Source organism: Chrysemys picta, chromosome 3 (genome assembly GCF_011386835.1).
Source record: "Chrysemys picta bellii isolate R12L10 chromosome 3, ASM1138683v2, whole genome shotgun sequence".
In the NCBI taxonomy this organism is placed as follows: Eukaryota; Metazoa; Chordata; order Testudines; family Emydidae; genus Chrysemys; species Chrysemys picta.
The window spans coordinates 205,578,691-205,605,965 of NC_088793.1; the positions used below are offsets into that span (position 1 = coordinate 205,578,691).

Consider the following 27,275-nt stretch of genomic DNA (forward strand, 5'->3'; position numbering starts at 1 on the left):
CAGCCGGTGCTATCTCTGATCTCCAGTCTCTGATGCCAGACTGACTCTGATTTCAACACTTGCTTTTGGAACCCGGTCTTAGTGATTCCCCAACCCCTGCTCACCAACTACATTTCTTGATGTGTGAACCCCAGCTCAGCTGTGACTGCTGAGCCAGACTGCCCTCACCCTGGTCCCCTACACTGACCCCACTTATGGTGATCAGTTAGCCCCAGAGCATGTGACCAAGAACCAGCCTGCCAAGCATTGAGAGAGAGAGAAATGCTTGATGCCATCTCAGAGCCATGACACACCCTGTCCAGTGTTCCATCTCCAGCTGTTGCCATCTCTGATCCTTCAAAGGAAGGAGACCAAAAAACCCAGAATACATTGCGGGGGATAGAGGGAAAGAATCCCTACAGGTGGCTGGCTGAAGCCCAGAAGCATAAGCTTTTGGAATATTAGACATAAATCTGTAAACAAAAGACATAACGATAGGAGTTCAATCTATTCAATTTAACAAAGAGAATGTTAAGGGGTGACTTGATCCCAATTTATAAGTACCTGCACAGGGAACAAAAATTTAATAATGGTCTTTTCAGTCCAGCAGACAAAGATTTAACAAGATCCAAAGGCTGGAAGTTGAAGCTAAACAAACTCAGACTGGAAACAAAGTACAGAATTTTAAGTGAGGTTAATTAACCATTGGTACAACTTACCAAGGGCTGTGTGGATTTGCCATCACTGACCATTTTTAAATCAAGATTGGATATTTTTCTGAAACAAATTCTCTAGTTCCAACAGGAATTAATCCAGAGATGGGGTGCTAAGGACTAGATGATCACAGTGGTCCCTTCTGGCCTTATAGACTATGGATCTATGAAAAAGTTAAAGTGACCAAATTGATTTTCACTGTCTAGGCCAAGATAAATGCAAAAATATAAACTGAGTGTCAATGGGGATTAATCAATTGGATTTTAATTTTTTTCCACTTAACCTAATATCTCTGTAGTAAGCTAGATCAAAAACAATCATTTGCAAAATACACTTGCATTCCGGTTTTTGGATACTTAATTTTGAGCCTTTGAGGGGTGGATAGTTAGGACAAAAACATGCTGATTAGAAGTTCCAGCATCACCTGAATATTAGAATCCCAAATCGGATTAACTTTTCTGCAATTAAATACACAGGCCCTTATATATACAGTTAATACATGTGAAATTCCAGCTCTACTGCTAACTGCAACAAAAATTTGTACATCAAAAATGCAAGCAAAAGTATGAGTTTAAAAAAAAATCCTCATACTCTGAGAGGAAAATACAGCCAACTTACTTGGAAGAAACTGGAATTCCACTGGAGTCGAAGAGTTTTAGAAATGCCCAACCACAGCTTAACTCTCCTCTTTCACCAGTTGACTAGAAAGTAAGAGAAGAATAAAACTTCTTATTCAGCCAGCTAAAAATAGAAAACCTAAGAGATGAATGACACTTTGTGGAACCACAGATAAAAGATCTCCCTTAAAAATATGAAAGGTTCCAGAACTATGTAAATGTACCTTGAAAATTTCAGGGAATTGGGTATTGATCACAACATTTTTGAGTGTCTTTTGCCCTAACCTTGTGTTTGTTATGTATGTGTTTACATGCAACTAAAAAGTTAAATAGAGATTATGGGCCTGATTTTCAAATAAAGGTTGGGCTGGAATTAGACAATTGTGCAGCTATTACCACATGAAAATATCTGTCCAATTGTGTGTCTGAAGTTACCCTTAGTCTACGGTGAACTTAAAAAAATACAAACAACAAATCCACTCACCCACAGGCCTTTGAAATTACATTACCAGACAAACAACAATCACCACCAGTTAAACTGGAGCTGAGGTTGAGAATTCATAACAGTAATTTAAAAGTTACAAAACCTTACAAAAATGTTGTAATTATAAAAAACAAACTTTAGAAAGCCAGGAAATGCAAAGATAAGATTAATTCTAAAGAAAGCAAGACATTAAAGACTTGCCTACACAGAACCAGCAAAGCACACTGGGTTAACATGACTAGGTTAACACAAACTAGGTACCTTTTAGAGCACACCGGCAGGGTCTACATGGGGAGGGTAGAGTGCAACACATTACTGCACTTCACATATCTCACCCCTCTGGCATACTTTGCTGCACCATGTAGACAAGCCCTCAATAAGGAAATGCATAGTTGTAAAGCCTCCAAACAACCTTTAGTGATGCGCTGAGAAAAAAAAGTAATTGAGTGAAGCTTATCAATCTATAACAACCATTTTTACGATATCATGACCACAAACACTAGAATATTTTACTTGTAATGGCGGCAGCGTTGCTTGGTGGTTAGAACACTGGACTGGGACTCGGGACTCCTGAGTCCCATTCCCAGCTCCATCACTGACCTGCTGGGTGACCTTGGGGGAGTCACTTTGCCTCTCTGTGCCTCAGTTTCCCCATGTGTAAAATGGAGATCCTGATCCCTACCTTCTCTGTAATGTGCTTCGAAATCAACAGATGGAAAGTGCTATACAAGAGCTAGGTATTATTAAGACCAACAGGGTGTTTGCACAAACTCTAGCCCTTGTACAACCATATTCTAGCCACACATCCTTAATAAAATCCTGACTAGACAAATAGCATAATGAAGGCCATCATTCCCCAACAGGCCCCTCCAGACCGCCAATAATCAAAAGACACAGAGCTAGTCTATTTATATATACAATTCTCCTAGACCTAGACCATGAAATTATACCTGCTACAGGGAAAAAATCACAGTTAATGTGGTGACTCAGCAGAGCGGGACTATATGTCCCATGTTGAATTTGCTATATTCTGCCCTGAAACAATGGCAAAAAGTACTGTTAGACTGAGGAACAAGTGATTCTTCAGAGCCAATATTTCATGAACCATCAGAAATGACAGCGAAGAATCTCTGCTTTCCAGTGGTGTAATTATTTGTTTTTATATCTCAGAGTTCATGGGAGCTCATGCCGCTGATAACTGGCTCTCTGCACATCACCTTCTAGTCTCAATCCTTCTAAGTACCAAATCAGACAGATAGTAACCATTGGAGCTAGAAACCAGTATGTTATACATTTTTGAAAGAGTTTGCAATTTCAGCTTTCAAATTATATAAAAGATTATTCTTGAACAATTTGATTATGAGCTATTAATCATGCCAAAATTAGAAGGCAATGGGGAAAGCAAGATGATAACCAGAATGATAAGAAATTGGTCCTTAATAATTACAATGCATGTCAGATCTTTGGAAGACCAGTAAAAATGCTTTCAGGCCAAGTAAAACTTTCTGATGACGAGTGATCAGAAAGAGAAAGTGTTCTGATCGCTAAACAAGGAGCGAAAACTACCTTTCTATTCTTCCACAGATGGTAGTGGATGGGGTGAGATGGAGGTTATACCTTTTCTGTGGATTAATAGGATTTCAGTTTCCACTGCTGTCAATCTAACATTTGACTAGCACTAAAAATCACTTAAAAAAAACTAGTAAAGCCAAGGAAAAATAAAAAACAAAAAGTTTTCTATTGTACTATGATTGTTTGATGTTGAGATTCTGGAAGTAATAATAATAAAACATTCAGTTTTGAAAATGTATCCATCTTTATATGCTTACATTGCGAATATAAGTGATGCCAAGTTCAAATAATATACCAATGTCTGGAGATGAAGAATTGGACCTGATAAAGCAGTCACCATCAAGCAGGCTGGGTAAAATGCCTGTTACCTAATAAATTAAAACAAAAATAAGGTGTGAGTGTAGATCTTTAAGATTCCAATTTTTAAAAACCTCTGAACACATTGATTCTAGGATCTTCTGTAAAAGACTCAATCTCATTATTCATCACTATCTTTTAACTAAAAAGATTGAATTTAAGGCAAAAAATACTATTCTCATTCTGTTTTTCCATAAAAGGCTGCTAATCTGTAAAAGTAACTCCTTTAGTAATGATAGGCTCTCAAAGCATTTTATAAATAAGAGACGATTTTGCCCACCAGAGAAACACAGCCACCGCTGGAGTTAACATACAGCAGTTCTTTGATAGCGTACAGTGATCCTACACAACATCAGTTTAAGGCAGGTTATCAGTCAGAAGCTGTGATAACGAAAATACAAAGAAAGTTTATTCACAGCAGCACTCTCCTCCTTCCCATTGCTAATAACACATTCTAGTGTTCAAGTTTATACTGATTCCAAGCACAGAGTGCCACCTGCTGAATAACTAACACCCGTTCCTCACAGCATTTCCTTGGTACACACACAACTTTATTTGGCAGGATTCGATTTAAATTGACAGATGTTGTCAAATGTCGATTTCAACGTCACACTGAAATCAACAAAAAAAAATTATCCATAGGCAACAGACAGCACAAGTACATCCTCCGCCGCGCACCGTGTGCCTGCAAGCATGGCATGTCACCGGCCCTACAGCAGCACAGAGAGCTCTCGGCTGCCCTGCTGTCATGTGACTGCAGAGCTGCATGGCTACAGAGCTGGTGACAATGGAGCTCTGCAGACGCAAGGTGTGGGGAAGGCTATGGTCTTGGCCTGGCCAGAGCAGAGACCCCTGGCCAGGCCCTGGAGGAGAAGGACAAGCCCTCAGCCATGCGGGAGGCCATCCTGCTGCTGAATGGCTCCTCCCAAACTCCAACGCTATCTTCCATTAATTTCCCACAACTGTAAAAATAAAAATAATTAAGAATTGAAAAAAAGAATAAAAATCAATATTGTTGAAACCGAAAAAAAATGGAATTCTGCCAAGCCTACACCTAACCCAGTCCTGATTAGCTAATAAAACCTTATCAGTTCCCCTCTGAGGCGGTGCAGCTGTGGGCCTTACAACATTTATCGTATCTTAGCTATACGGTACTTGTGACCTTAGGCATGTCACTTCATCTGTGTGCATCAGTCTTTCCATAGGTAAAGCAGGAATTATAATGCATGCATGAATTTTGTAGAGGTTTTGAGATCTATGGGTGGAGACTGCCAGGTATTATCATCAACATCAAACTGACCCAAACTGAAAATGTATTGGTTAGATCTGTTGGCCGAGAGAAATTGCAACAGTCTTGACTTAAGTGAGCCAACAGCGATGCTGTGTTAGGGCCCAATCCTGCAAACACTACCAAGCATTGTGCTTGATCACCATGAAGTCACTGGGATTACTGGGTACTAAGTACTATACTTGATAGCAAGCGTTTGCAAGATATGGCCCTTCATTCAGACCTAATGCTTTTGAGGGCTAAATGCCTCAGGCACAGTACAGATTAGTCCCATTTTTACCTTTCTAATATATGAAGAAAATGTAAGAAGACTAAAAGTGAGATGAACCTATTGGCTGACAACATCTGAGTATGCTGTATTACAACTAGCAGACACACACACATACTGGCCAAGTCCATTTGCTAGGCTATATACCTACCCGTGGAGAGAAGGTCCATGTTTTGGGATTTTTAGGTTGCCATGTAGCTCTAACTGTATGAATGTTACTCAGTACCTAAAACGAGAGAGGAAATTATGGTGGGGAAAATATTAAAAACTAGTTTTCTGGAAAATTATGTAGCTCTAAGAAAACATAGGATAATGCAAGGCTAGTCCAGCACTCAGCACTGCAATGCAGGATCAGACCATGTCGGTCCTTCACCCTTCTTAGCTAGGACGTGTTAAGAACACTGCAGAGGAATCCCACTCCCTGAAAGAAGAATCCAAAAAGTGACTGTAAAAAATAACACGTACTCAGCAGATCCGTTTCTTGTGTGTAAAAAGCATCACAAATGGGTTAAATGAAATTGGTAAAATTTTCAAAAGAACCTAGGTGACTTAGACGTTAAGTCCCATTTTCAAAAGTGACGGAGGCATTTACAAGTCCACGTCCCATTGCCTTTCAATGAGACTTGGGCTCCTAAATGTTTCAGTCACTTTTAAAAATGGAACTTAACCTCCTCCATCACTTAGGCACTTTTGAAAATTTTACCCATAAGAAGAGGCAGCCCAAATGTGATCATTTTAAATCCATTCAAAAATCCCTTAAATACAGCATGTTTTAACCTCACTGTTTCGGGAACGTTACATTTTATTGCATCAGAGCAACTCACCCTGTTACCATCAAAAAGACAGAGTCGAACATGTCTACTGAGAACCTGTATGCTCACTCCTGGAAGAGGAATCATTTTACAACTCCATAAAGTTAAAATCAGTGATACTCGAGTTGGTCTTGGCTGAATCTGTGAAGCCGACAAAATAATAAAACAGAGAATTAAATCTACATGGTCCTCCTAAATATAGTATAATGATGTGTTTTAGTGTGTGTGTGTGTGTGTGTGTGTGTGCGTTTAGGATTTGTGACAGGGGTCACAGTGCCATGGAGACTGGATTACTCTATCCACAGAACAGGTATAGCACAAGGCCAACAGCAAAGCTTTTCTGCAATATCTCAACCCTTTTGTGAAGAGACCCCCTCTAAGGGACAACAGTCAGTCTCCATGCCATTCAGCTCTTGACCATTCTGCTCAGACAACACGTGTGCTAATTAATGTTAAGTGTGATGGTGCTTTTATGAACACAGGTCTACCAGGGTCTGGCTTGAGACCAGCTCTATTTCACCTCCATCAAGTCATCAAAGTATTTTTTTAAAAAGCCATCTAACAAGCCCTGGCAAAAAGCACTGTCAAGTTACAATTAAGGTTGTACACAGGCCACTTATTTGCACAACACAAATTGTTTTTAATAATGACAAACATCTGAAGCTTATCTACCATGCCACAATGGGCAGGATACACCAACACCACCCACTCACCCTTCAGTTTTGTCCACAGACCCACACTCCAGATACAGGCCAAAGTTCAATACTCTTCCATGTCCATCTGGAACATGTACCAGGAGTCTGTGTCCTATAATGTACCCTCAGACAAGACACAGGGCTGAGAACATCCTGTCTATCCAATGTAAGCTGGAATGGTTGGTGCAGATCATCTCTTTGTCTTATGGCAATGACATTATATTGTAATTCACATCCATAACGTGGAAGATGCAAGTTAATTTAATGTGTCAAACAGTAGGTTCTCCCACTGATAACAAGATAAGCAAAGACCCAGGAGGAAGTCTGGCATTTCAATTTTCTGAGCTACTCTCTTCTAAATGCCTGGCTTACACACATTTTTGCCACTACAATATTCAAATGATGTTGCAAAGTTATGTTAGAAAATGAACCAAAACCTCACAGTGAAAAACAACTACTTAACTGAACCAAGGGATTTCACAGTGTCAGACAAAAGGTTAAGATCTAACTAAAAGATTTGTACAGCTGTTTCACCTGGAAGACTGGAAAGCAACAGGTATGCTCAGCTGGAATTGGTCTTATCTAGGGTCTGACATCACATGTTTCTTTTGATGTTCTGGCTGTCAGCTAGTAGGATGAGATAATATCGACTGCCTGGAATGCCCTGGCGTGACATAGAATGTTAACATTTATCTCACTTCAATATTTACTAATAACATGATATTTGTTTTCTGGGCTCTGGACCTCTTCATCTAAAGACTCTGGTCATCTATCCTAAAAGCGACAGCATTCAGAACTTTAATCAACAGAAATTACTTACAGTGTCTTTTTCGGGGTTCCACACTAGGTCTTTGAAAGCCAATTGTGAAGGAGTCAATTCAGGCTGTATGAAATAACTGGCTTGAAACTGATTCCCTAGAAAATCAACGTTTTAACATTTTATTATATTGTTTACACTCCCTCACCCATCTCTCCTAATGGCAGAGATTCAATTTAGTTAGAGATTTCATCATTACAGGGAAACATCCATCTATGGAACACAGTGTTTTCTACCCACACCATCTTATTTCTTAGGACAAAAGGAAATCAAAAAGTACAATTAATAAAAAACATTGCTATCAACATTCTTCAAGTGCCCTCTCGAGCTTAAAGGAATTAAGTCCACAATTAAGCTATGGCTACAGAAATTGTGGCAGGGGAGGGGGGAAAAAGGGTTTTTAGTATTCTTATTCCACACTGCCTACATGAACTGCCTTGGAGATTTCTCCCCTTCCAGGGGTGAAATCATCAAGGTCACAGGGAGTTTTGCCATTAACTTCAATGGGGCCAGGATTTCACCCCAGATGAATAAAGAAAGAAACTAAGAAGACTCTTACACACTACTGAGTCATATACAACCAGTATGGAAAACTAATCATGAATAATTTAAAATGAAAGAGACTGTTCTTAACAGACTAGTAATTTGGATCAGAAACTCATCACAGATGATAATGAATCCTGCACTGCAATTACTGCAAGAGAATCTTACCTTCTTCTAAGAGCTGGGAGAGAGTTGATGGTCGGAATCCTGCAGGAACAGCTCCCATGGTTGCCAACACATCAATGGTATTATTCTGCTCAAAACATAAGGGTTTTTTTTCTAAATTTGCTGCAATTTTCACTAACCACGAACTAGTTTATGTCCTTATCCTAACTTCCAATCCCAGGGCAGCCAAACACAAAGGAGAACACACAAACCTTGGGATTCAGTCACCTGTTCCCCTAAGTTATCTTAAGAACTATTTTGGCCTCTCACCACAAAACATCCTTAGACTGACCTCATGGATGATTACACACAACCTCCCATTTTGCTATACCACACTGACAGAACTTGCTTTGTCGAGAAATAGTGTAGCCATGGATTACACTGACATTACAACATTAAGGTAATATCATAAGAAATATACCCACCTCTGTGATAGCTTTTCTAACAGCACTCCAGTGAGAATCTGTTCTGTAGGTAGGGTGGGAAATAAAAGGACACCATAAAGCAAAACAATATGAATGCATTGCCAACATATGGATGCATAATGAACAATTACTAGATCTATAAAACACATGCATCTGTCGCTGAATGGTGGTGGAAATCTAGTACATCAGGTGGATGTGCCCATCAACAGGTGGCTGGGAAACACATTACTATTTTGCACTCTGTGGAGTGGTTTATGAAGCTAGGACAGCAGCCACTCTTTGGTTTTATGAGGCAAAAAAAAAAAAAAAAAAAAAACAAAAACAAAAAAACCCTAGTAAAGAAAGAAATGACTGGAAGTTGAAAGCAAAGTTCAAACTGGAAATCTACACAATAAATCCAGCTGCCACTGTATTGAAAAAGCCATTGCTACAGACCAAGAGAAATGTAACTGACAAAGTATTGCATTTCAAATAATTTACCACCCACATTAAAAAAAATAAAGATAACAAGGAGGGGGTTACATTTCACTTCATTTTCTCCAATGCAATCTCATTTTACCTTTTTTTAATTTCGGTTTTATCTGCTGTTTCATCAACCACCTCTATGTCTTCCTCACTTTCCTCTTCACTTGGCTCTTGGCCAACTCCTTTATTGCATGCCTGTAATTCAGGGTTAAAGTTGTCAAGTGTTTTACCTACTTCATAGTTCAGACTTTAAAAACAGTATGAGCGCTCATCATGATGTCTCAAGAGCTTAGAAGAGGAGCTTAGCTGGTTATAATGGTCAATGAACTGACATCTACAGGGTACCATGAGAATATGATGTTATCCTGGGTTCTGCAGCTAAAATCAATAATTTTACATTTTTTATGGCAGCAAGTTCCTTAAAATAGTAAACAAGAGAGCTCATTTCCAGAGCAAGCCTCCTCAGAGAGGAAAATGCACCTGAACCTTGAAGTACAAAGTAACCATAGCTACTTGATGTGCTCTGTGATTTGGCCCTGCAAAGCTCTCTCACAAGAGAGAACCACCAGTGCAATGCAACAAGCTACAAAAGGTCAGACTTCCGGACAGGACTCAATCTACCCAAGTGGGTTATCTAAACGCAAATGTGTGCATCATGTTTTCTCATTAGACATCTACCCAATTTAAGTGCACAAATGCCATGTATGCACCTAAATAAGTCTCATGGGGCACAAAAACTTTGGCACAAAGTTAAAAGGAGCTTTTGAAAGTGTTCTTTAAGCTCAGAATATGAATTACTCTATAGCACTACTATGTCAAAGCTCACGTTTCAAGGGTTCCGCTTTTGTTTACAAAAAATTAACAGCAATATAATTTATCCTTGTGAAGTGAGAAAAAATGCTTTGCTAACCATCTGTAGCTTTATACACTCTCACCCATCATATCTCTGATGTACAAATACAAAGGAAGAAGATGGAAGCATACTAACCATGAGATAGGTTTTAGGAACAAGGCCTCTCTCCCCTTTGGAATTTTTAGCCATCCACCAACCATCAGGCTTTTTGTCAAGTATGAGCAACACTTCACCTTTCTTCAGTAATGCGGGGTGGGCGGAGAGAGAGAAGAAAAGAGACAAATGCATTGATATTCAGATGTTTAAAAATTACTCATGGAACAACTGTCGGCCACATTCTGTCTTTTAGAATAAAATGCAACTGCCTTTTAATTCGTTCTTAAATCTAATATTTATCTAGGACTGGTTTACCCTGATGATTTCATACTCTGGTTTATCATGAATTCTTTGAAACATCTGCAGTTTTAGTGAACTAGTTTACTTTTTCCTGATATCCAATGGTGGTAAAAGCTCAACTTTATTTTTAAATAAGGAACAAAACTTAGAAGGCATTTCAGTAGAGTTACAGGCCAAGCATTCAGATATGCCTCCAAGGTTTCCTCTTGCTCAGCCGCTCTTGAAGGCACAGTAGACTTTGGGGAAATGTAAACAAAGATACACCTCTACCCCGATATAAGGCGACACGATATAACACGAATTTGGATATAATGCGGTAAAGAAGTGCTCCGGGTGAGCGGGGCTGCGCACTCCGGCGGATCAAAGCAAGTTCGATATAACGCGGTTTCACCTATAACACGGTAAGATTTTTTGGCCCCCGAGGACAGTGTTATATCGGGGTAGACGTGTACTTAACCTTACAGATTCCAGCCACAAAGGCTCCCTTCAGAGCTCATCTATCAAATATGCTCCTGAATCAAAAGGAGTGGTTGCTAGATGGTTCTTCACACTCAAATGGCCAGAAACAAGAGACCAAGGCCCAAACACCCATGTGCCACATGGCAGCTCATAGCCCCACCATGCTAGTTCGTGCTTTGGCATTCTCCAGTTTGTTAAAGAGTTTTTAAAAGCACGGACTGATTTCACTGTTAAGTGTGCATCTGCAAGGAGTTTTCTTGACTGCTTTGCTCCAAACAGTAGCCTGAAAAAGCTTTATCACAACATTTCCAACCAGAAATTACTAACCATTTTTGAAGCACACACACACACACACACACACACACGCACACTGCTCTTTAACAAAGATAAGATACAGCCCAGCCCCATATAGTTCACAATCTAAGATAGAACATCACATAATGGAGGTTTGGGTGAGTCTTTGTTAAGACCAGTGTAGAATGGATTCATGGGAAAATGGATATTAAAGGAGTATGGAGGAATGCTCAGTGGATAAAAATAAGAGGCTACCCCAAGTTTAAGGGAACATGAAAGGCTCAACGGCAAGAGTGGGAAAAGGAAACAAAGGGAGCAACAAAGAAAGAGAATTAAGAGGGACATAGGAAGGGCTGAGATTTATGTAGAGATCTGAAGATGTGAATTTGATGTGGAAAAAAAATAAGCAGCAAGTGCAGGGAACTGGATATGGTCAGAGCAGCTGGATACGAGGATTACTCCAGAAGCACTATTTTGTATAGACAGGATAGTCTGACAAGATGGCATGTCTAGAACAGTGGTTCTCAAACTTCTGTACTGGTGACCCCTTTCACACAGCAGGCCTCTGAGTGAGATTCCCCCTTATAAATTAAAAACACTTTTAAAATATTTAACACCATTATAAATGCTGGAGGCGAAGCAGGGCTTGGGGTGGAGGCTGACAGCTTGAGACCCCCCACCAAATAACCTCACGACCCCCCGAGGGGTCTCGACCCTGTTTGAGAACCCCTGGTCTAGAAGAAGAGCTGGGCAATTGGAAAGGAGGGACTGGAGAGAGCAGTGGATTTGCATTAATTTTTTTAATCAGAGTTCTGAGCCGTCAATACACACAGTCATTTGATATTCAGAGGATGCAGTATGTGTTCAAACACATTTTATAATATTTTCAAAGATATATGTACCTTAAACGTGAGATCCCCTTCCTGCTGAGCAACAAAATCACCAACCGTGATACATTCTTTAATTGTTGGCTGATCTTCCAATTCATCATCATCATCCTCTTCTTCATCCTCCTCCTCTTCAGCATCTTCCTCCCCACTACTTTCTTCATCCTCATCCTCCTCTTCCTCATTTTCCTGTTCTGTTTGAGGACTATTTTGACATTTCCCATCTCTGCACAAGACAAACGATACCTCACGTTTACCACAATTTCTTATTTTAATGGATCATCTCCAGATTATTCTACAGAATATGAATGAGAATTACTTTCCTTGTCATTTAGCATTTCTGAAGTTACCTTGCAGCAGGGTTCTCATTCCTGGGTCTCAGCTTCCTAGCACAAGAGGCAGAAATTCCCAAACTCTAAAGGTGTGCGGTGGTCCCTATGGCCAGGGGTTTCAGTCCAGAAGATAAACGCCCTTTCCCAACCCCTGATGGTTACATTCTATTTTGGACCTAACCACAACCCTTGGAATCTTCTAGTCAGATCCTTCTTGTCTGCAGTCAACAAAACTGTTCCCCACGGGAGCTGTGCATCTTCAGCCACCATTCTGGCTCTTCAGCCTGTGCAGTGCCTACCTGCTGACGGTATTCTTTTATGTGCCTCTCCCTGCCTTTCAGTCAGGTCTGGCCCCTTTTACGTTTTGGTTTATTTTTCTGACCCCACATTCTTGAGCCTCAATTTTCCCTGAGTGCAAAGAGGGCTCCAGCCTCCAGGGACCCCAGAGAAACCTCCTTCCCATGGCACAGCAACTTGTGCCTCCACTGGTGCCTCTTTGTTCTTGGTGCTAGAACGTTTGGGGCATAGAGAAGAAAGGTTTTCTCTGAGGAAATAGGTGAGCAGTGGCCCATGCTTCAATGTCTGGAAGGGACATACTATAAAAAGACAAAAATGGAAAGGATATGAATGCTACAGTGACCACATTTCAGAACAGTTTATATGGAATTTTTTGGTATTTTATCTTCAGCTCCTCTCATACAAGAATGAGTCTGTTTCAGCTGTACAAATGAATATATTTTTATAAGCCACCTGTTTCCTACTATTTCTTAACAATAGGCGAATTAAAATGTATTTGCCTGTTTATACTACTTACACAGTGTAACCCTTGGTCACATTGTCCTGACTCAGGACTGCAGCAAGTTTCTGGAGCTGCTGAGAGAGTTTTAACAATTGTTTTTCTTCCTCCTCTTTTCTCTGATTATAATTCCCCACAGGTGCAGGCTCATCAGTCTAAGAAAGAAGAATACACCAAACTGTTGAAGAGTCAAATGAAGCTAAACCCTCAGCTAAATTGTGTTTGCTAATCATTTATGCCAGAATGCACAAATGGAGTTAGGCAGCAAAATACTTGTTTTGGCACCACTGCAATGCACAACCACCGCCAAATCCTGCAGGTGCCTAAATTCACTCAGCACCTAAGTTTCTGCAGTAAAAGTTCCCTAGGTACCTACGTTTCCACCTCTGGGCTTGTGCAGTACTGCCTCCCTCTAAGCATCTGGGCACCTGTCTTCTGCCTGAGCCCCAGAGCAATTCACAAACCAGGGACGATAACTATGCAGCCACCTAAGTCATATGCAGGGCCTGATCCAGTAGGCGTGCCCAGAGGCCACGGACCGGATCAGGCCCTCCGGTGAGTTAACATAAAACAGCCAGAGGTGGGCAGCGGAAGGGGGTGGAGAAGGAGGAGTATTAGGATTAAACGCATTCAGGCCTTAGCGCTCTCAGCTACTTTTAACATCTTGTTTGATCAATATGTTCTAGCTTCTTGCCTTGATATCATTTAAGTAACTAAGCACGGGGATGGCCATTTTCCCATTTCCTGTTTAGATAATATCAGTCCTGAAATCTATTACTATACAGTTTCCTTAACATTTTTCTAGATCTTTTATCTAGCCAAGAGGGGGGTGAAAATCTATATTCTTATTCTTCAATTCCATGATTTTTTTCCTATTAAAAAAACCCACTGGAATATTAAATAATGCTAAGAAACTCTTCAACCACAGAACTTTACATTATAAGGCATGCAGAAAAATATATCATTATTTAATATTAGACTAATCCCAAAGGACCACAGTCAAGATCAAAGCCCAGACAGACGAGCTGCTATACAAAAAGTTAGGGATGGTGCCTGTCCTGAAGAATTTACAATCTAAGAATATTACCGTTCTCTGAACATTTTGTACAATTTATTTTGGGAAATTAGGAAATGCTTTAACCTCACAACTTACTTTTTTCAAGTTTTGAAGAACAGATGTATTTTCATCCACTGATTTCTTCAACTCCATACATCTATATTGAAAACAAATGACAAAGATTGTACGATCTCTTCTGCTGTATAAATGACTAAAACTGTGTACAATTTCTGAAACATGTAAGTTAGCCCCCAATCCTGAAAACACGTATGTACATATGTAACTTTACAAACATGAATAGTCCCACTGAAGTCAATAGGGCTACTCAAGTGCACATGTAAGTGTTTGCAAGACCATAGGCAAAGGAGCTTTTCACAGGTGCAAGGACCTGGATTCATCCAGGATCAGTACCGTAGATTTTAAGCACCTTAGAACAGGAACTTTGCCTTCCTAAATTCTCTGTCTGCATCTATGGTGCTATGTAAATAATAGCATAAGAAGAAACTAGTATTTGCCTCATGGTAGGCTAAAGCCAACATCATCTGACACACAAGCAGAAAGAGATTACAACTTAAAAAAAATTTTTTTTTAAAGGAGAGCAAGCCACATGGCATCCATATGTCTTTTTCCACACAATGGAGCCACACATGGAGGTGCCTCGGAACTTTGGCTGGAATAATTTCCACAAGAACTGCATTATGACGAGAGGGAGAAATGATGGCTGGACTCAGCCCATGATATTGCAATACATGTGAAAATCATTTACTCAAGCTCTCTTTCCTATGAACAGAGCTACAGTTCTCTGCTACAGTTTTGTGCTGCTTTTTCTCCGAGCAAAGTGGTCAATCCACTGCACAGAAGATATACTATGCCTGCCAGGGCTAACCACCACAAATAGAACACTATCATACTATCAGTTTCAAACTTGTTGTTTTCTCTTGCACAGTATAAACCTGTGAAAAAGACATCAGTTTAGCACATCAAAATAAAAGTGTTTAAAGGGGTCTCATTGTATTATTAAAAATATTTTGATTCTGTCCTGAGCAAATGTACTCATTTAACAAATATTTTATCTCATATTTTACTGAAGGGTGCACTGGAAGTGTAGGCCCCAATTCTGCACTGTGTAGCACACAAGCCAACTATTTGCACCTGCATTGAACCCTGCTGACTCCCATGGGGCTCATGCAGGTGCAGCAATCTGCCTGGGCCCCACACAACAAGATTGGGGCCTTGCTCTGTTAAATAATAAGGAATAACCTTATGCTTGAGCTACAGCCTTTATAGCAGAAATTCTATCCAGCAATTATCACATTCTCTGAGCATAAAAAAATATTTTTAAAGTTAAGTAGCATAAGACCTTTTTGAGACCTGTTCATTTCTAAAAGGCTGATTTTGAATCTTCACTGCATATGTAAATAGTTCTCAATGACGCTTTCTGGTGCAGAGAGTTGAATAGGTTTCTTTCAAAATGACACAGTTTTAAAGAAAAAAAATGGTTCTGTGGATGTGTAGAAAAACTTTATAGTAAGTTTGAAGCTATATAATTGGCAGAATTGCACTGATGCAGAATGTGATCTGCACAGTACTGCAACTAGGTGGTTTATCAGCACACACAAGGTAAAAACGTCAAACCCAGCTGTACTATATCATACATAGGTGGATTCTCTTCTGTATTTATTTTTAACCAAAAATTAAATGTAAAAGGCTTCTAGTATAATATTAGTTCACACGCAAGAAGTAAAATATTAAAAATCTAAGATTCATGGGGCAGCCTTAACTCACTCATACACATATAATATGCCATTTTTAAGTCCTTTATTATTTATGTAGTCCCATAGGTGTCCACTAATAGTGCACACAGTTAAGTACTAATTAGTCCACTGAATCCCTGATCCTGCAAATACTTCTGCATCTGCATGTGCTTAATTTTGCTCAAAGTAGTCCTATTGATTTCAGTGGGACTACCCACTGTAGTAAAGTTAAGCACGCGTGTAACAGTTTGCGGGATCAGGGCCTAAATGCGTATAATATTTTTGTTTACGCATATGTTCAGTGTGCGAGAGTTAACATCAACCTCTCATATTTTACCCTTTCCAATCCATTGCCTGACTTGGGAGTCCAAAGCAAAGGAAAGGTATATAGGAAGGACAGTATATTATCCTCATTTTACAGGTGGGGAAAAGAGGAACAGAAAGGTGAAACAGCTTGACCAAGGCTGCATAGGAGGTCAGTGGCAGAACTGGGACTAAAACCCATGTCTCCTGGCTCCCAGCCCACTAGTCTACTCTGCCACCCAATAATTCATTTATATGGGCATCCCTCCACATCACTGAAGATGAATTTATCAGCGAAATTGATTAGGAAAATTTCTATCAAAACCAGCTGCAGTTATCGCTCAGTGATAAATTGCTTAGTCATGAGATAGCTAATAGTGCATCACACAAATGTTACCCCCGCATCCTAGATTTCAGATATAGCAGTGCGCTTCGCCTCTATGCAGTGTGTACTGTTAGGGTTAATTACCTCTGAAAAAGGTACTTCCTTTTCGCAGGGTCTAGGGCCCCCCTCTCCTTGCTGTCAGCAAGCAATGCATCCACCTGCACGGTAAGAGTCCAGCCTTCAGAGATGGACAGCACGGGGCAGATAGGCTCAGTGGCTCGGATATCAAAGAACAGTTGTTCCCAACCCCCACCCACAACATCGGGGGCACCACTTACCCTACCCAGACTGGATCCCACCAACCCCACCAGGAGGGGGCACCGCTCCCCCTCCCCAGACTGGATTCCTCCCACCCACCTCTCCAGCAGGGGGCAGCGCCCCTCCTGCCCAGACTAGATCCCCCACCCAGCCAGCGGGGGCACCGTTCCCCCTGCGCAGAGTGGATCCCCCACACCCCGCCGGCAGGGGGCGCCGCTCCCCCTCCCCAGACTGGATCCCCCACACCCCGCCGGCAGGGGGCACCGCTCCCCCTCCCCAGACTGGATCCCCCCACACCCCGCCGGCAGGGGGCACCGCTCCCCCTCCCCAGACTGGATCCCCCACACCCTGCCGGCAGGGGGCACCGCTCCCCCTCCCCAGACTGGATCCCCCACACCCCGCCGGCAGGGGGCACCGCTCCCCCTCCCCAGACTGGATCCCCCACACTCCGCCGGCAGGGGGCGCCGCTCCCCGCGCTGTAGCTTCGGGGCGGGGGTGCGCGGGACGGGCGGTACCTGCTGCCGCAACTCGCGGCCCCGCCGCTGAGCCCCCTGCAGCGGGCTCCGGCCCCTCCGCCCGGACATCGTCGCTAAGGAGACGAACGCTTGGGCGCTCGGAACTGTCGTCATCGCCGCGCGTCGCGAACATCAGAGGGCGGGGGAGCCCGCAGCGGAGACAGAGGCGAACTACGCGTCCCAGCATGCAACGGGGCGGGCGGGCGAGCTCCTGAATCACTGGCAGAGACAACAACAACAAGGAGGAGTCCGGTGGCGCCTTAAAGACTAACAGATTTATTGGGCCTAAGCTTTCCTGGGTAAAAACCTCACTTCTTCGGCTGCATGGAGTGAAAGTTACAGCTGCAGGCATCAGATACTGACCCATGGAGAGCAGGGAGTTACTTCGCAAGTGGAGCACCAGTGTGGACAGGGCCAATCCCATCAGGGTGGATGTAGTCCACTCCCAATAATAGATGAGGAGATGTCAAGTCCAGGAGAGGCAAAGCTGCATCTGTAGTGAGCCAGCCACTCTCAGTCCCTAGTCAAACCCAGATTAATGGGGTTCAATTTGCAAATGAAGTTTAGTTCGGCTGTTGGAAGTCTGTTTCTGAAGTTTTTTTGTTCAATGATAGTGACTTTGAAATCTGTACTAGAATGACCAGGGAGATTGAAGTGTTCACTGACTGGCTTATGTATGTTACCATTCCTGAGGTCCGATTTGTGTCCATTTACTCTTTTGCGGAGGGACTCTCCGGTTTGGCCAATGTACATGGCAGAGGGGCATTGCTGGCACATATCACATTAGTGGATGTGCAGGTGAATGAGCCCTTGATGGTGTGGCTGATGTGGTTGGGTCCTCTGATGGTGTCGCTGGAGTAGATATGGGGACAGAGTCGGCAATGAGGTTTGCTACAGGGATTGGTTCCTGGGTTGGTGTTTCTGTGGTGTGGTGTAGTGTATAGTTGCTGGTATTTGTTTCAGGTTGGGGAGTTGTCTGTAAGCGAGGACTGGCCTGCTTCCCAAGGTCTGTGAGAGCGAGGGATCATTTTCCAGGATAGGTTGTAGGTCGTGGATAATGCGCTGGAGAGGTTTTAGCTGGGGGCTGTACGTGATGGCCAGTGGTGTTCTGGTATTGTCCCTGTTGGGCCTGTCCTGTAGTAGGTGTCAACACTGGTTCTCCACTTGCGAAGTAACTCCCTGCTCTCCATGGGTCAGTATATAATGCCTGCATCTGTAACTTTCACTCTATGCATCCGAAGAAGTGAGGTTTTTACCCACGAAAGCTTATGCCCAAATAAATCTGTTAGTCTTTAAGGTGCCACCAGACTCCTTATTGTTTTTGTAGATACAGACTAACACCGCTACCCCCTGATACTTGGCAAAGACTACACGTCCCAGAATGCACTGGGGCCCGAAAGTCACGCTCTCCTGTACCAGGCCTCGCTTGGAGCCTAGCGAGCAGTGCATGCTGGGGGCTGTAGTCTGCACGGGCCTAGCTCTCAGTGCTGTGTGTCTAGGTTAGTTGGAGGCTTGGAGGGATTGGGGTTGTAACCAGTGGGTGCTGCTGATTTCACCTGCTAGGCGGCTGTGATTGCACCCACACACACAAAATATCCCCACTGAAGGGTAAAGGGAGGCAAAGAAAAATGCTGCTTGAGAATGTCTAGAGACAGTCAGTGCATAATGATTGTCTCAGTTGTGGGGAACGACAATTTAAATAACTATACATTTGAAAACAGGCTCAGAAATAAACATCTACATTATCCCCCAAAATTATACAAAATAAAAATTTAATTCTGCCAAACTTCTTGTTGTTATTGCCATAGCATAGCACTTAAGAGCTCCACTCATGGACAAGGACGGACCGACCATACTACAAAAAGAGACTTACAGTCTGCACAGCAGGGCTGTGTTGCAGGCAGAAATTCTAGCCGTGCACCTGCTGGAATTCTTCTCTCTTACACCCACTGAGCCATGGAAGAAGCAATTTAATTTTCTGCGTAGCCTTTTCACATTAATTTGACATATTCCAAGGAATTTTTTTCCTAGCAGGTGATCTGACATTTCTTCCCTCTGAACTCTAAACAGCTCCTACACTTCAGTATTTGCTGTTTGTTTCCAAAGTATTAGATAAGGAAACGCAGCAGAGATGTACATAGAATTAATAGTGTTGTCAAGTTACAACATGTACTTGAGATCAAATGATCATGTGCCCTTTCCACATGAGGGTTTACTGTTTTTATTTTAATGATTTTTTTAAAAAACACTTTTAGGGTTATTGACAAGGCTTGAGAAAAAACTCCTTTGTAATCGTATTAAAATGATTAATTACGCTGATATATGCAACACCAGATTTAGAAAAAACTGTGCTGATATATCCAAAGAATTATTCAAGCCACTATCCAGAAATCTACCATCTATCTTTTCTTCTTCCTTTTTACCTTTTCCAGAAACAAATACTAGGTACACATTAAAAACATAAATAATTCATTGCAAAAAAAATGAATAAAAAAATCCTGGGTGCTTTAATAAATTAAAGTACAATTATATTTTAACATGTCAGTAAGTGCAAAGTTTGAGCTAGCACATGAACCATGTCTTCCAATGAATGACATTAAAATACCTGACCTCAGCTCCATTTTGCACAGGATGCCCGCAAGTATATGCCAAATCACCATTAAATCAGCCTGATACAGCATTACACAGAAAACTTCTGTAACCAAGCTACATCTCAGCTATAAAAGACACAAGATCTCCAACTTGGATAAGTCAACATTTCAAGATTCTGAATGGCATTGTTACACAGCAGCTGGGTTCACTGACCCCCTATGTTAGAAGGCATTGGAGCTCTGACGGATGGTGCACCTCATTAACTAATTCTGGGTATAAGTGAAGTGAGAGTGGCCCCCTGATCAGAGGAATCTAAGCCAGTGTTTCCCAGCTGGTGGGTCTCATGAAGATTCTATATGGATCACTGGGCCTTGAACTAGGCAAACATACACTTTACCAGCCAGGTGCAGAGAGGAGGGGACTGGAGAGTGAGGCTGTCCCACACTCACCCCACCGTGGTGGCTTCTGTCCTGCGAGGTTGGGCCTGGCTCCCCAGTCTGGGGATTGCAACCAGACACATGGGGTCGCAGAGCCACTGGCTGCCCTCCAAACCTGAGTGGTGCTGACACACTGTGTACCAGGTCGTAACACCTGGAGCAGAGACTAGCTAAGCCTAGTGCTGCGGAACAAGAGCCGACTCAGTGGGGTGAGTGCATGGTGGGCTTGCTCTCCAAGCCCCCTTGTCCCGGCTTCCCCTCTGCACTGGGCCGGGATTCAGATTGCAGCGCAAGGGCAGAGGGTGCATATATGTAAGGGTGGGTTGCAAACAAGATGACAAAATGCAGTTGGTGGGTCACCTTCGTAAACAGTTTGGGAATCAATGGTCTAAGCCTTGCCAGTCCTAAGAGAAAAATCATAAGAACAGCCGAGCTTGGGGAGAAGGCATGGGCAGAATCTGTCTCCGCTTTTTTCTCTTTTTCCATTAGCTTATTAATAAAGTTAAAGCTAAGGGCAGGGAATGAATTCTGAACCTACATAGCCTTTAACTATTTTGGCACAATGTGGGGTTGGCATCTGCTTATAAATATAAAAGGAGAACAAGATAGAAACACTTTAAAAATGTGTTGATTAGGAGATTTATTTTTTTTTTTGAGGGAAAAGCTGTGCACATATGCATGGAAGTAACAGAGAGATAGGGATGGCTGACATAGATGTAGCATGAGGCCCAGCAAGATTAATCAAAAAGGAAGTCCCAAGGATTTTAAATCATGATGTCCAGCATCTTTGCTGGAAGTGATGATGTGGCACAGTAAGTATATAGGGCTGATGTATTCTTAGTTATGGAGTTGGTAAGAGATCTAGACATAGAACATTGCTGAATTTCAGAGAAGAACCCCAGCATTACTGATTTAATATACGAATTTATCTTATCAGTGTACACTAGGATGCTTTTGCCTTAATCTTTTTGACCAACCCTTTGGTTGTATACTTTCAAAGTTCCAAAATGTTTAACATCAGAATCTTTACATGTTTTCACTCCCCACCTAAGAGATACTTTATTACAAATTACTAGTAAGTAACTTAAGATATATCATTTTTAGTTTAATTTATTAAAATGTAAGGGTCAAATGTAGCTCAGGGCGAGCCTTAAGAGTCACAAAGCAAAACAGACACAAACATCCCTTAAAAACATAATGTGACAGGTTTGCACAGTCATAATACATATGAATTAATTAAGATCATCCCATAACATTTTGGTGGATAGGTTATTCTGATACATGTGAAGATAAGCTTTGCTGATGTCAGTTTGGGCAAATGAGATTGTAGGATACCACAGATGCCTTCTTTTTTAGAATATGGTTGCTTATCAAAACATTTGTTTTTAAAGTCCATCTTTTAAACTGTGTTTAGACACAAATGCAGCAGGAGTCCATTTATTTTCATTCAGTTGTCAGCTGTCATCTGTATAAGGCTGTTAAAAGAAAGTGAAAAATTACAAATTGCACATAATTTCATGTTTGTTTGGGGTTTTTTTTAATTTAATAGCAAAGGTGATCAAAACAATGTTCAGTCAGATTATAATCTATCAAAAATAAAAGAAGAAAATCAGACATAAGAGAGATATTAAAAGGGGGCAGACAGAACATTGAGTAACCAAAGGGAAAGTGACAGAAACAATATATTATGTCAAAAATATTAAGGTAGAAAAATTTAAGTAAAAATGTACCCAAAATCATTGGTGTTCCCTCAAAATTTCATTAACAAAAGATTCCATTATTGGACATTTTTGGTGCGAACAAAAATGTTTCCAGATATTTACCAATACACGCCCATAGTCCCTAACAGCTACATCTCCTCCGTATATGCTCACAACCAAAAACCAACATTTATGCGAGAGCAAAGATAAATCAATCTATTTACAGCACCATTACAATATTTCAGTTATTAAGAGACAAGTTTGTGAAAATCAAGTTTAGTATATGGTAGTTAAATAGTAAGTCTCAATGCTGTTAGCACTTTAACTGAGTACTTCCAGATTGTCATTTAGATTTAGAGACTACAATAAAGCAACCTTGATTGTCAGGAATTTAGAGTGTGCTGTAATAAACTATGTTGTAACAGTCAAATATATGATCTATTTATATTTAATATCTGACTGAGATAATTTCACTACATTTTGCAGAGGAGAGTCAGACAGACAAGACTGAGATATACATGAGTGCCAGCAGTGCATTCCCACGTCAGGCCACATGGTAACTTGAAAATGGGAGCTCTGTTGCATTTCAAACCCTTGCTGAGAGAACCAGCTCTGATTTTTCAAATGGTCCAATCTCAGGAACATCTTTGTCCAAACACCAACTCTCCCCTTTCCACCCTCTCTGCCTCTCCTCCTCCCCCCCTCCCCCCAAAGCGTATCCCCTATCAGAGTTCCACACATGTAAACGTTTCAAATACTGTTTTAAGGTTTTTGGGAGCGGGAGAGGTAGATTTATCTATTTTTTAAATCAGGCTCCCAATAGAAAACTAGCCTGAACTAGACAATATCTGAAGTGAGATACAATAGTCTCTCTCTATTCAGTAATACAAAACAAAAACCCACAATGCCGTATGCAAAGATCAAGTAAAACAAGTTTTACACATGGGAGCTGTGTAGGGTTGGAGGGACACAATCCTTCTTCCCCCGAGGAGGCTGAAGTTTTTTCTTTATTCCCGGTTCCTTTTACTTGGCACCGGTTCCTTATTCAAAGGTCAAAATTACTTTGAAAATATATCAATGTAAAATTACATTTTTAGAAATGTCATCAAATTTGCATGATTGGGTGTGATAAAAAAATTCCTAATTAATTCATTATTTATTAATTAAATCAGTGGTTCTCAAGCTTTTGCACTGGTGACCCCTTTCCCATAGCAAGCCTCTGAGTGCGACCCCCCCTTATAAATTAAAAACACGTTTTTATATATTTAGCACCATTATAAATGCTGGAGGCAAAGTGGGGTTTGGGGTGGAACTTGACAGATCGCAACTCTCCATGTAATAACCTCGCAGCCCCCAAAGGGGTCCTGACTCCCAGTTTAAGAACCCCTGAATTAAATAATTAAGGCTCTGGGTTTTGACTGGCTGTACGTGACAAAATTAGTCTCAAATCACCCCACATGATTCATCCCTGCTGCCATTAGACTGTTCTGAAATAGCTGGGACATGCCACTCATCAACCTGATGCTTAGTTCCTGTGCAGTATGCTCTGATACATCATGCCCTCACTCCACTTCCATAGTGTACTTATGGCTTAAATAAGAAACTGGATTTTTAATTGACTGTACATGACAAAAGGTGTCTCCAGTCACCCCAAGAGATACATCCCTGCAACTGTTAGACTGTTGTGAAGTAGCAGGAACATGCCATTCCCTACGTAGGCCAAAACGTTGTTCTTCCTCTCATTTCTCCCTTCCACTTCCATATTGTAAATAGGGCTTGCATAAGGAACTGTATGTGACAGATAAGTCTCAGCTCTTGTGATAACTGGGCCTACCTTTATTGTTAGCTCAACTGTGAGAAGTCTGTGAGATCTTACGAACTTTCACTATAACCTTTAACCATAAATATTGATGGGAAAAGATGCAAAAAGGAGACAACAACTGAATTAATACAAACAAAGCTTAGTAATATAATTCAAGGACTGTGTTAAGATCATTCCTGGTAAACGAAAACAGTGTGGAACCAGAAATCAATGGACTAAAATTCATGTGTCAGAAATTAAATAAAATAAATAAATAAGAGCCTGGCTTAGCCACCGAAGACTATGTACAGTAGAACTTCAGAGTTACAAACTAACGGGTCAACCACACACCTCATTTGGAACCAGAAATACGGAATCAGGCAACAGCAGAGACACACAAAAAAAGCAAATGCAGTACAGTACTGTGTTAAACATACATTACTAAAAAAAGGGAAAGTTATTAAAAAAGATTTGACAAGGTTAGGAAACTTTCTGTGCTTGTTTCATTTAAATTAAGATGGTTAAAAGCAGCATTTTTCTTCTGCATAGTAGTTTCAAAGCTGTATGAAGTGAATGTTCAGTTGTACACTTTTGAAAGAACAACCATAATGTTTTGTTCAGAGTTATGAACATTTCAGAGTTACAACCTTTATTCCCGAGGTATTTGTAACGCTGAGGTTCTACTGTATTTTGCCACACTGTTGTAAGCCTGTTACCAGAAAGAGGCAGCTAAAAGCAATGCCTTCACCCCGATACCCATACAAGTTTGCTAGGTCTCGGAGTGGCTAATAATTGTGATAAGCCCCTTACTCAAGAAAAAATCCTAGACATTTAAAAACAAAATCTTTATATGGCAAATTGTCAGTGTTTATAGATAGTAAATTATTCCCTAGTATTAGGGAATGAGAACAAGATGACTGTCTCAAGGAAACTGGCTCCCGAAGGAGAGGGCTTTGACATTGAGGGACCAACAGAAATTCAGGTTACATTCTACACTGCAAAGAAAACCATGTAACAGCAAGTCTAAGGGCAGGTCTTTGCTACCCGCCAATCCGGCGGGTAGTGATCAATCTATTGGGGATCGACTTATTGCGTCTAGTGAAGACACGATAAAATCGATCCCCGATGGCTCTGCGGTCGACTCCGGAAATCCACCACGGCAAGAGGCGGAAGCGGAGTCGATGGCGGCACAGCAGCGGTCGACTCACCACCGTCCTCACAGCCAGGTAAGTCGACCTAAAATATGCAACTTCAGCTACGCTATTCACGTAGCTGAAGTTGCGTATCTTAGGTCGACCCCCCCCCCGCCCCGTAGTGTAGACCTAGCCTCAGAGCCCGGAGCACTTGACTTGGGATCATGCTACAGGGCTACAAATAACAGTGTAGGCATTCAGCTCAGAGCTCATGTTGGAGCCTGGGCTCGGAAACCCAGAAGGGGTTGAGCCTCCAAACTGGAGCAGGAATGTCTACACTGTTATTTTTAGCTGGATGCAAGCCCTAGTGAGTTGATCCCAATGCCGAGACTCGCTGCTGTGGGTATTGTTTTTTGCCATTCAGACGTACCCTCAGGCCCCAATCTGCGCACACTTACACAAGCGCTTCACTTTGCTTTACACCAGGGGTTCTCAAATTGGGGGTCAGGACCCCTCAGGGGGTCACGAGGTTACTACATGGGGGGGGGGGAGGTCGCGAGCTGTCAGCCTCCATCCTAAGCCCCGCTTTGCCTCCAGCATTTATAATGGTGTTAAATATATATAAAAGTGTTTTTAATTTATAGGGGGGGGGGGTCGCACTCAGAGGCTTGCTATCTGAAAGGGGGCACCAGTACAAAAGTTTGAGAGCCGCTGCATTACATTGAGTCGGGAGGGGAGGTGGCACCACCCGCCAGAGGCTGGCCGCGTCTACACTGGAGAAAGCTGTATTCCTACCGTGTTAACACACACACACACACCTGAGGCAGGGCTTTACACACGACTTAGCCGCTGGCGGTAAATCCTGGCCCAGGCTCGGGCTGTGACACAAGTGAGGCCCGGGGGGGGACAGTCCGGGCCGCCCCAGGGCCCCGCCCCCAGCCAGAGCCGCGCCGCCCAAGGTCACGGCCCCGCCGCGCGCCGCTCAGGCCACGTCCAGCTTCTTCTGCGTGGCCTCCAGCAGACCCTGCAGCCGCCGCTTCCTCCAGGCCAGGAAGCGCCTGCGCACGCGGTGGGCCTGCCAGCCCACCAGCACGCCCGAGGCGAAGGCCAGCGCCAGCGCCAGCTGCACCGGCCGCTCCCGCAGCGCCTCCGAGCCCAACGCCATGCTCCTACGGCAGCCCCGCGCGCCCAAACTACCGCGGCGCGCGCGCGCCGGGCCTCTCCCAGGCGTCGGCACGCGCCCGCCTGTCGGGCCCCCTCCCGTCGCCTGGGCTCGAGGCCCGCGCGCGCCGCCACGTGGCAGGAGTGGCTCGTGCACACGATCCGCCCAGACGGTCCTGTGCAGCCAGCCCCATCTCTGGCTGAGGTGGCTTCTGGGCATGGGGAGAGAGGGGGGGGAGAGGATGCCCTTTTGGGCAGGTGGGGAGGGGACTTTAAAATCTGGGCTGAGGGGGTTGTCTTGGATGTCTTGTTTCCCACCCGTCCCTTCCTTGGGAGCAACTGCTTTGGCAAGCAGAGCAATGGAACAAGTGACAGCTCTTAGTGCTATTGTGTCAGGCTCTCTGCAAATTCAGGCAGACACCAGGGCATCAGTTACACCCGAGTCACATTTTCAGACCTGGGCGCTAGAAAGATAATTTTTTAAAAACAAAATTTTTTATTTCATCCCTGTTTTCAAACCCAAAAATGCAGACCAATGATTCTTGGTCCATTAACACCATCCATTTAACACATAAGTAAATCCGGATTACTTCAGAGGTGAGCATTCCTTCATTGGGTCAGACGTCCTTTTTCCTTTAGATAGCACAGGGGTTCTCAAACTGGGGGTCGGGGGCCCTCAGGGGGTCATGAGGTTATTATATGGGGAGTCGCAAGCTGTCAGCCTGCACCCCAAACCTCGCTTTGCCTCCAGCATTTATAATGGTGTTAAATATATTTAAAAGTATTTTTAATTTAGAAGGGGGGGTCACCCTCGGAGGCTTGCTCTGTGAAAGGGGTCACCAGTACAAAAGTTTGAGAACCACTGAGATAGCACATGCAAGGTGAAGGCAATTGCTTTCTAGCTGGCTGTTGCTTGGTCCACCTAAGAAACGTGGTGGGCCAGATTCTCCACTGGCATAAC

The 27,275-nt window shown here is 42.5% G+C and overlaps 2 protein-coding genes across 7 annotated transcripts in view; both read right to left on the minus strand.

Annotated features, from left to right (window-relative positions):
• The window catches only part of NPHP1 (nephrocystin 1), a 34,791-nt gene extending 17,176 nt beyond the window's left edge, over positions 1 to 17,615 (minus strand). For all 5 annotated transcript variants that reach the window (XR_010599994.1, XM_065589845.1, XM_065589844.1 and 2 more), the window contains exons 1-14: positions 17,491 to 17,615; positions 16,802 to 16,875; positions 14,372 to 14,432; positions 13,237 to 13,373; positions 12,106 to 12,316; positions 10,190 to 10,291; positions 9,296 to 9,396; positions 8,737 to 8,779; positions 8,315 to 8,399; positions 7,607 to 7,701; positions 6,104 to 6,232; positions 5,431 to 5,505; positions 3,624 to 3,734; positions 1,312 to 1,394 (exon numbers count right to left, since the gene is read on the minus strand). Coding sequence is in view for 4 of the 5 variants with exons in the window: in XM_065589845.1 (XP_065445917.1) it covers positions 1,312 to 1,394; positions 3,624 to 3,734; positions 5,431 to 5,505; positions 6,104 to 6,232; positions 7,607 to 7,701; positions 8,315 to 8,399; positions 8,737 to 8,779; positions 9,296 to 9,396; positions 10,190 to 10,291; positions 12,106 to 12,316; positions 13,237 to 13,373; positions 14,372 to 14,432; positions 16,802 to 16,875; positions 17,491 to 17,604 (1,421 nt within the window). In the remaining variant the exon portion in view is untranslated. The remainder of the gene's footprint in view (positions 1 to 1,311; positions 1,395 to 3,623; positions 3,735 to 5,430; positions 5,506 to 6,103; positions 6,233 to 7,606; positions 7,702 to 8,314; positions 8,400 to 8,736; positions 8,780 to 9,295; positions 9,397 to 10,189; positions 10,292 to 12,105; positions 12,317 to 13,236; positions 13,374 to 14,371; positions 14,433 to 16,801; positions 16,876 to 17,490) is intronic.
• A 2,359-nt stretch (positions 17,616 to 19,974) lies between these two features.
• MTLN (mitoregulin) lies at positions 19,975 to 26,388 on the minus strand. 2 transcript variants are annotated; one of them, XM_042846511.2, is made up of 2 exons: positions 25,972 to 26,388; positions 19,975 to 21,994 (listed from the first exon to the last, which is right to left on the minus strand). In XM_042846511.2, the coding sequence occupies exon 1, from the start codon at positions 26,316 to 26,318 to the stop codon at positions 26,136 to 26,138; it is 183 nt and encodes a 60-aa protein (XP_042702445.1). In that variant the 5' UTR covers positions 26,319 to 26,388; the 3' UTR covers positions 19,975 to 21,994; positions 25,972 to 26,135. The 2 variants fall into 2 exon arrangements, with proteins under 2 accessions (XP_042702445.1, XP_065445920.1); XM_065589848.1 differs by having other exon boundaries at positions 25,949 to 26,388.
• Between the last annotated feature and the right edge of the window lie 887 nt (positions 26,389 to 27,275).

Coding starts and splice junctions, on each gene's coding strand:
- MTLN (XM_042846511.2), bottom strand. CDS start 26,318: ATGGCGTTGGGCTCGGAGGCGCTGCGGGAGCGGCCGGTGCAGCTGGCG.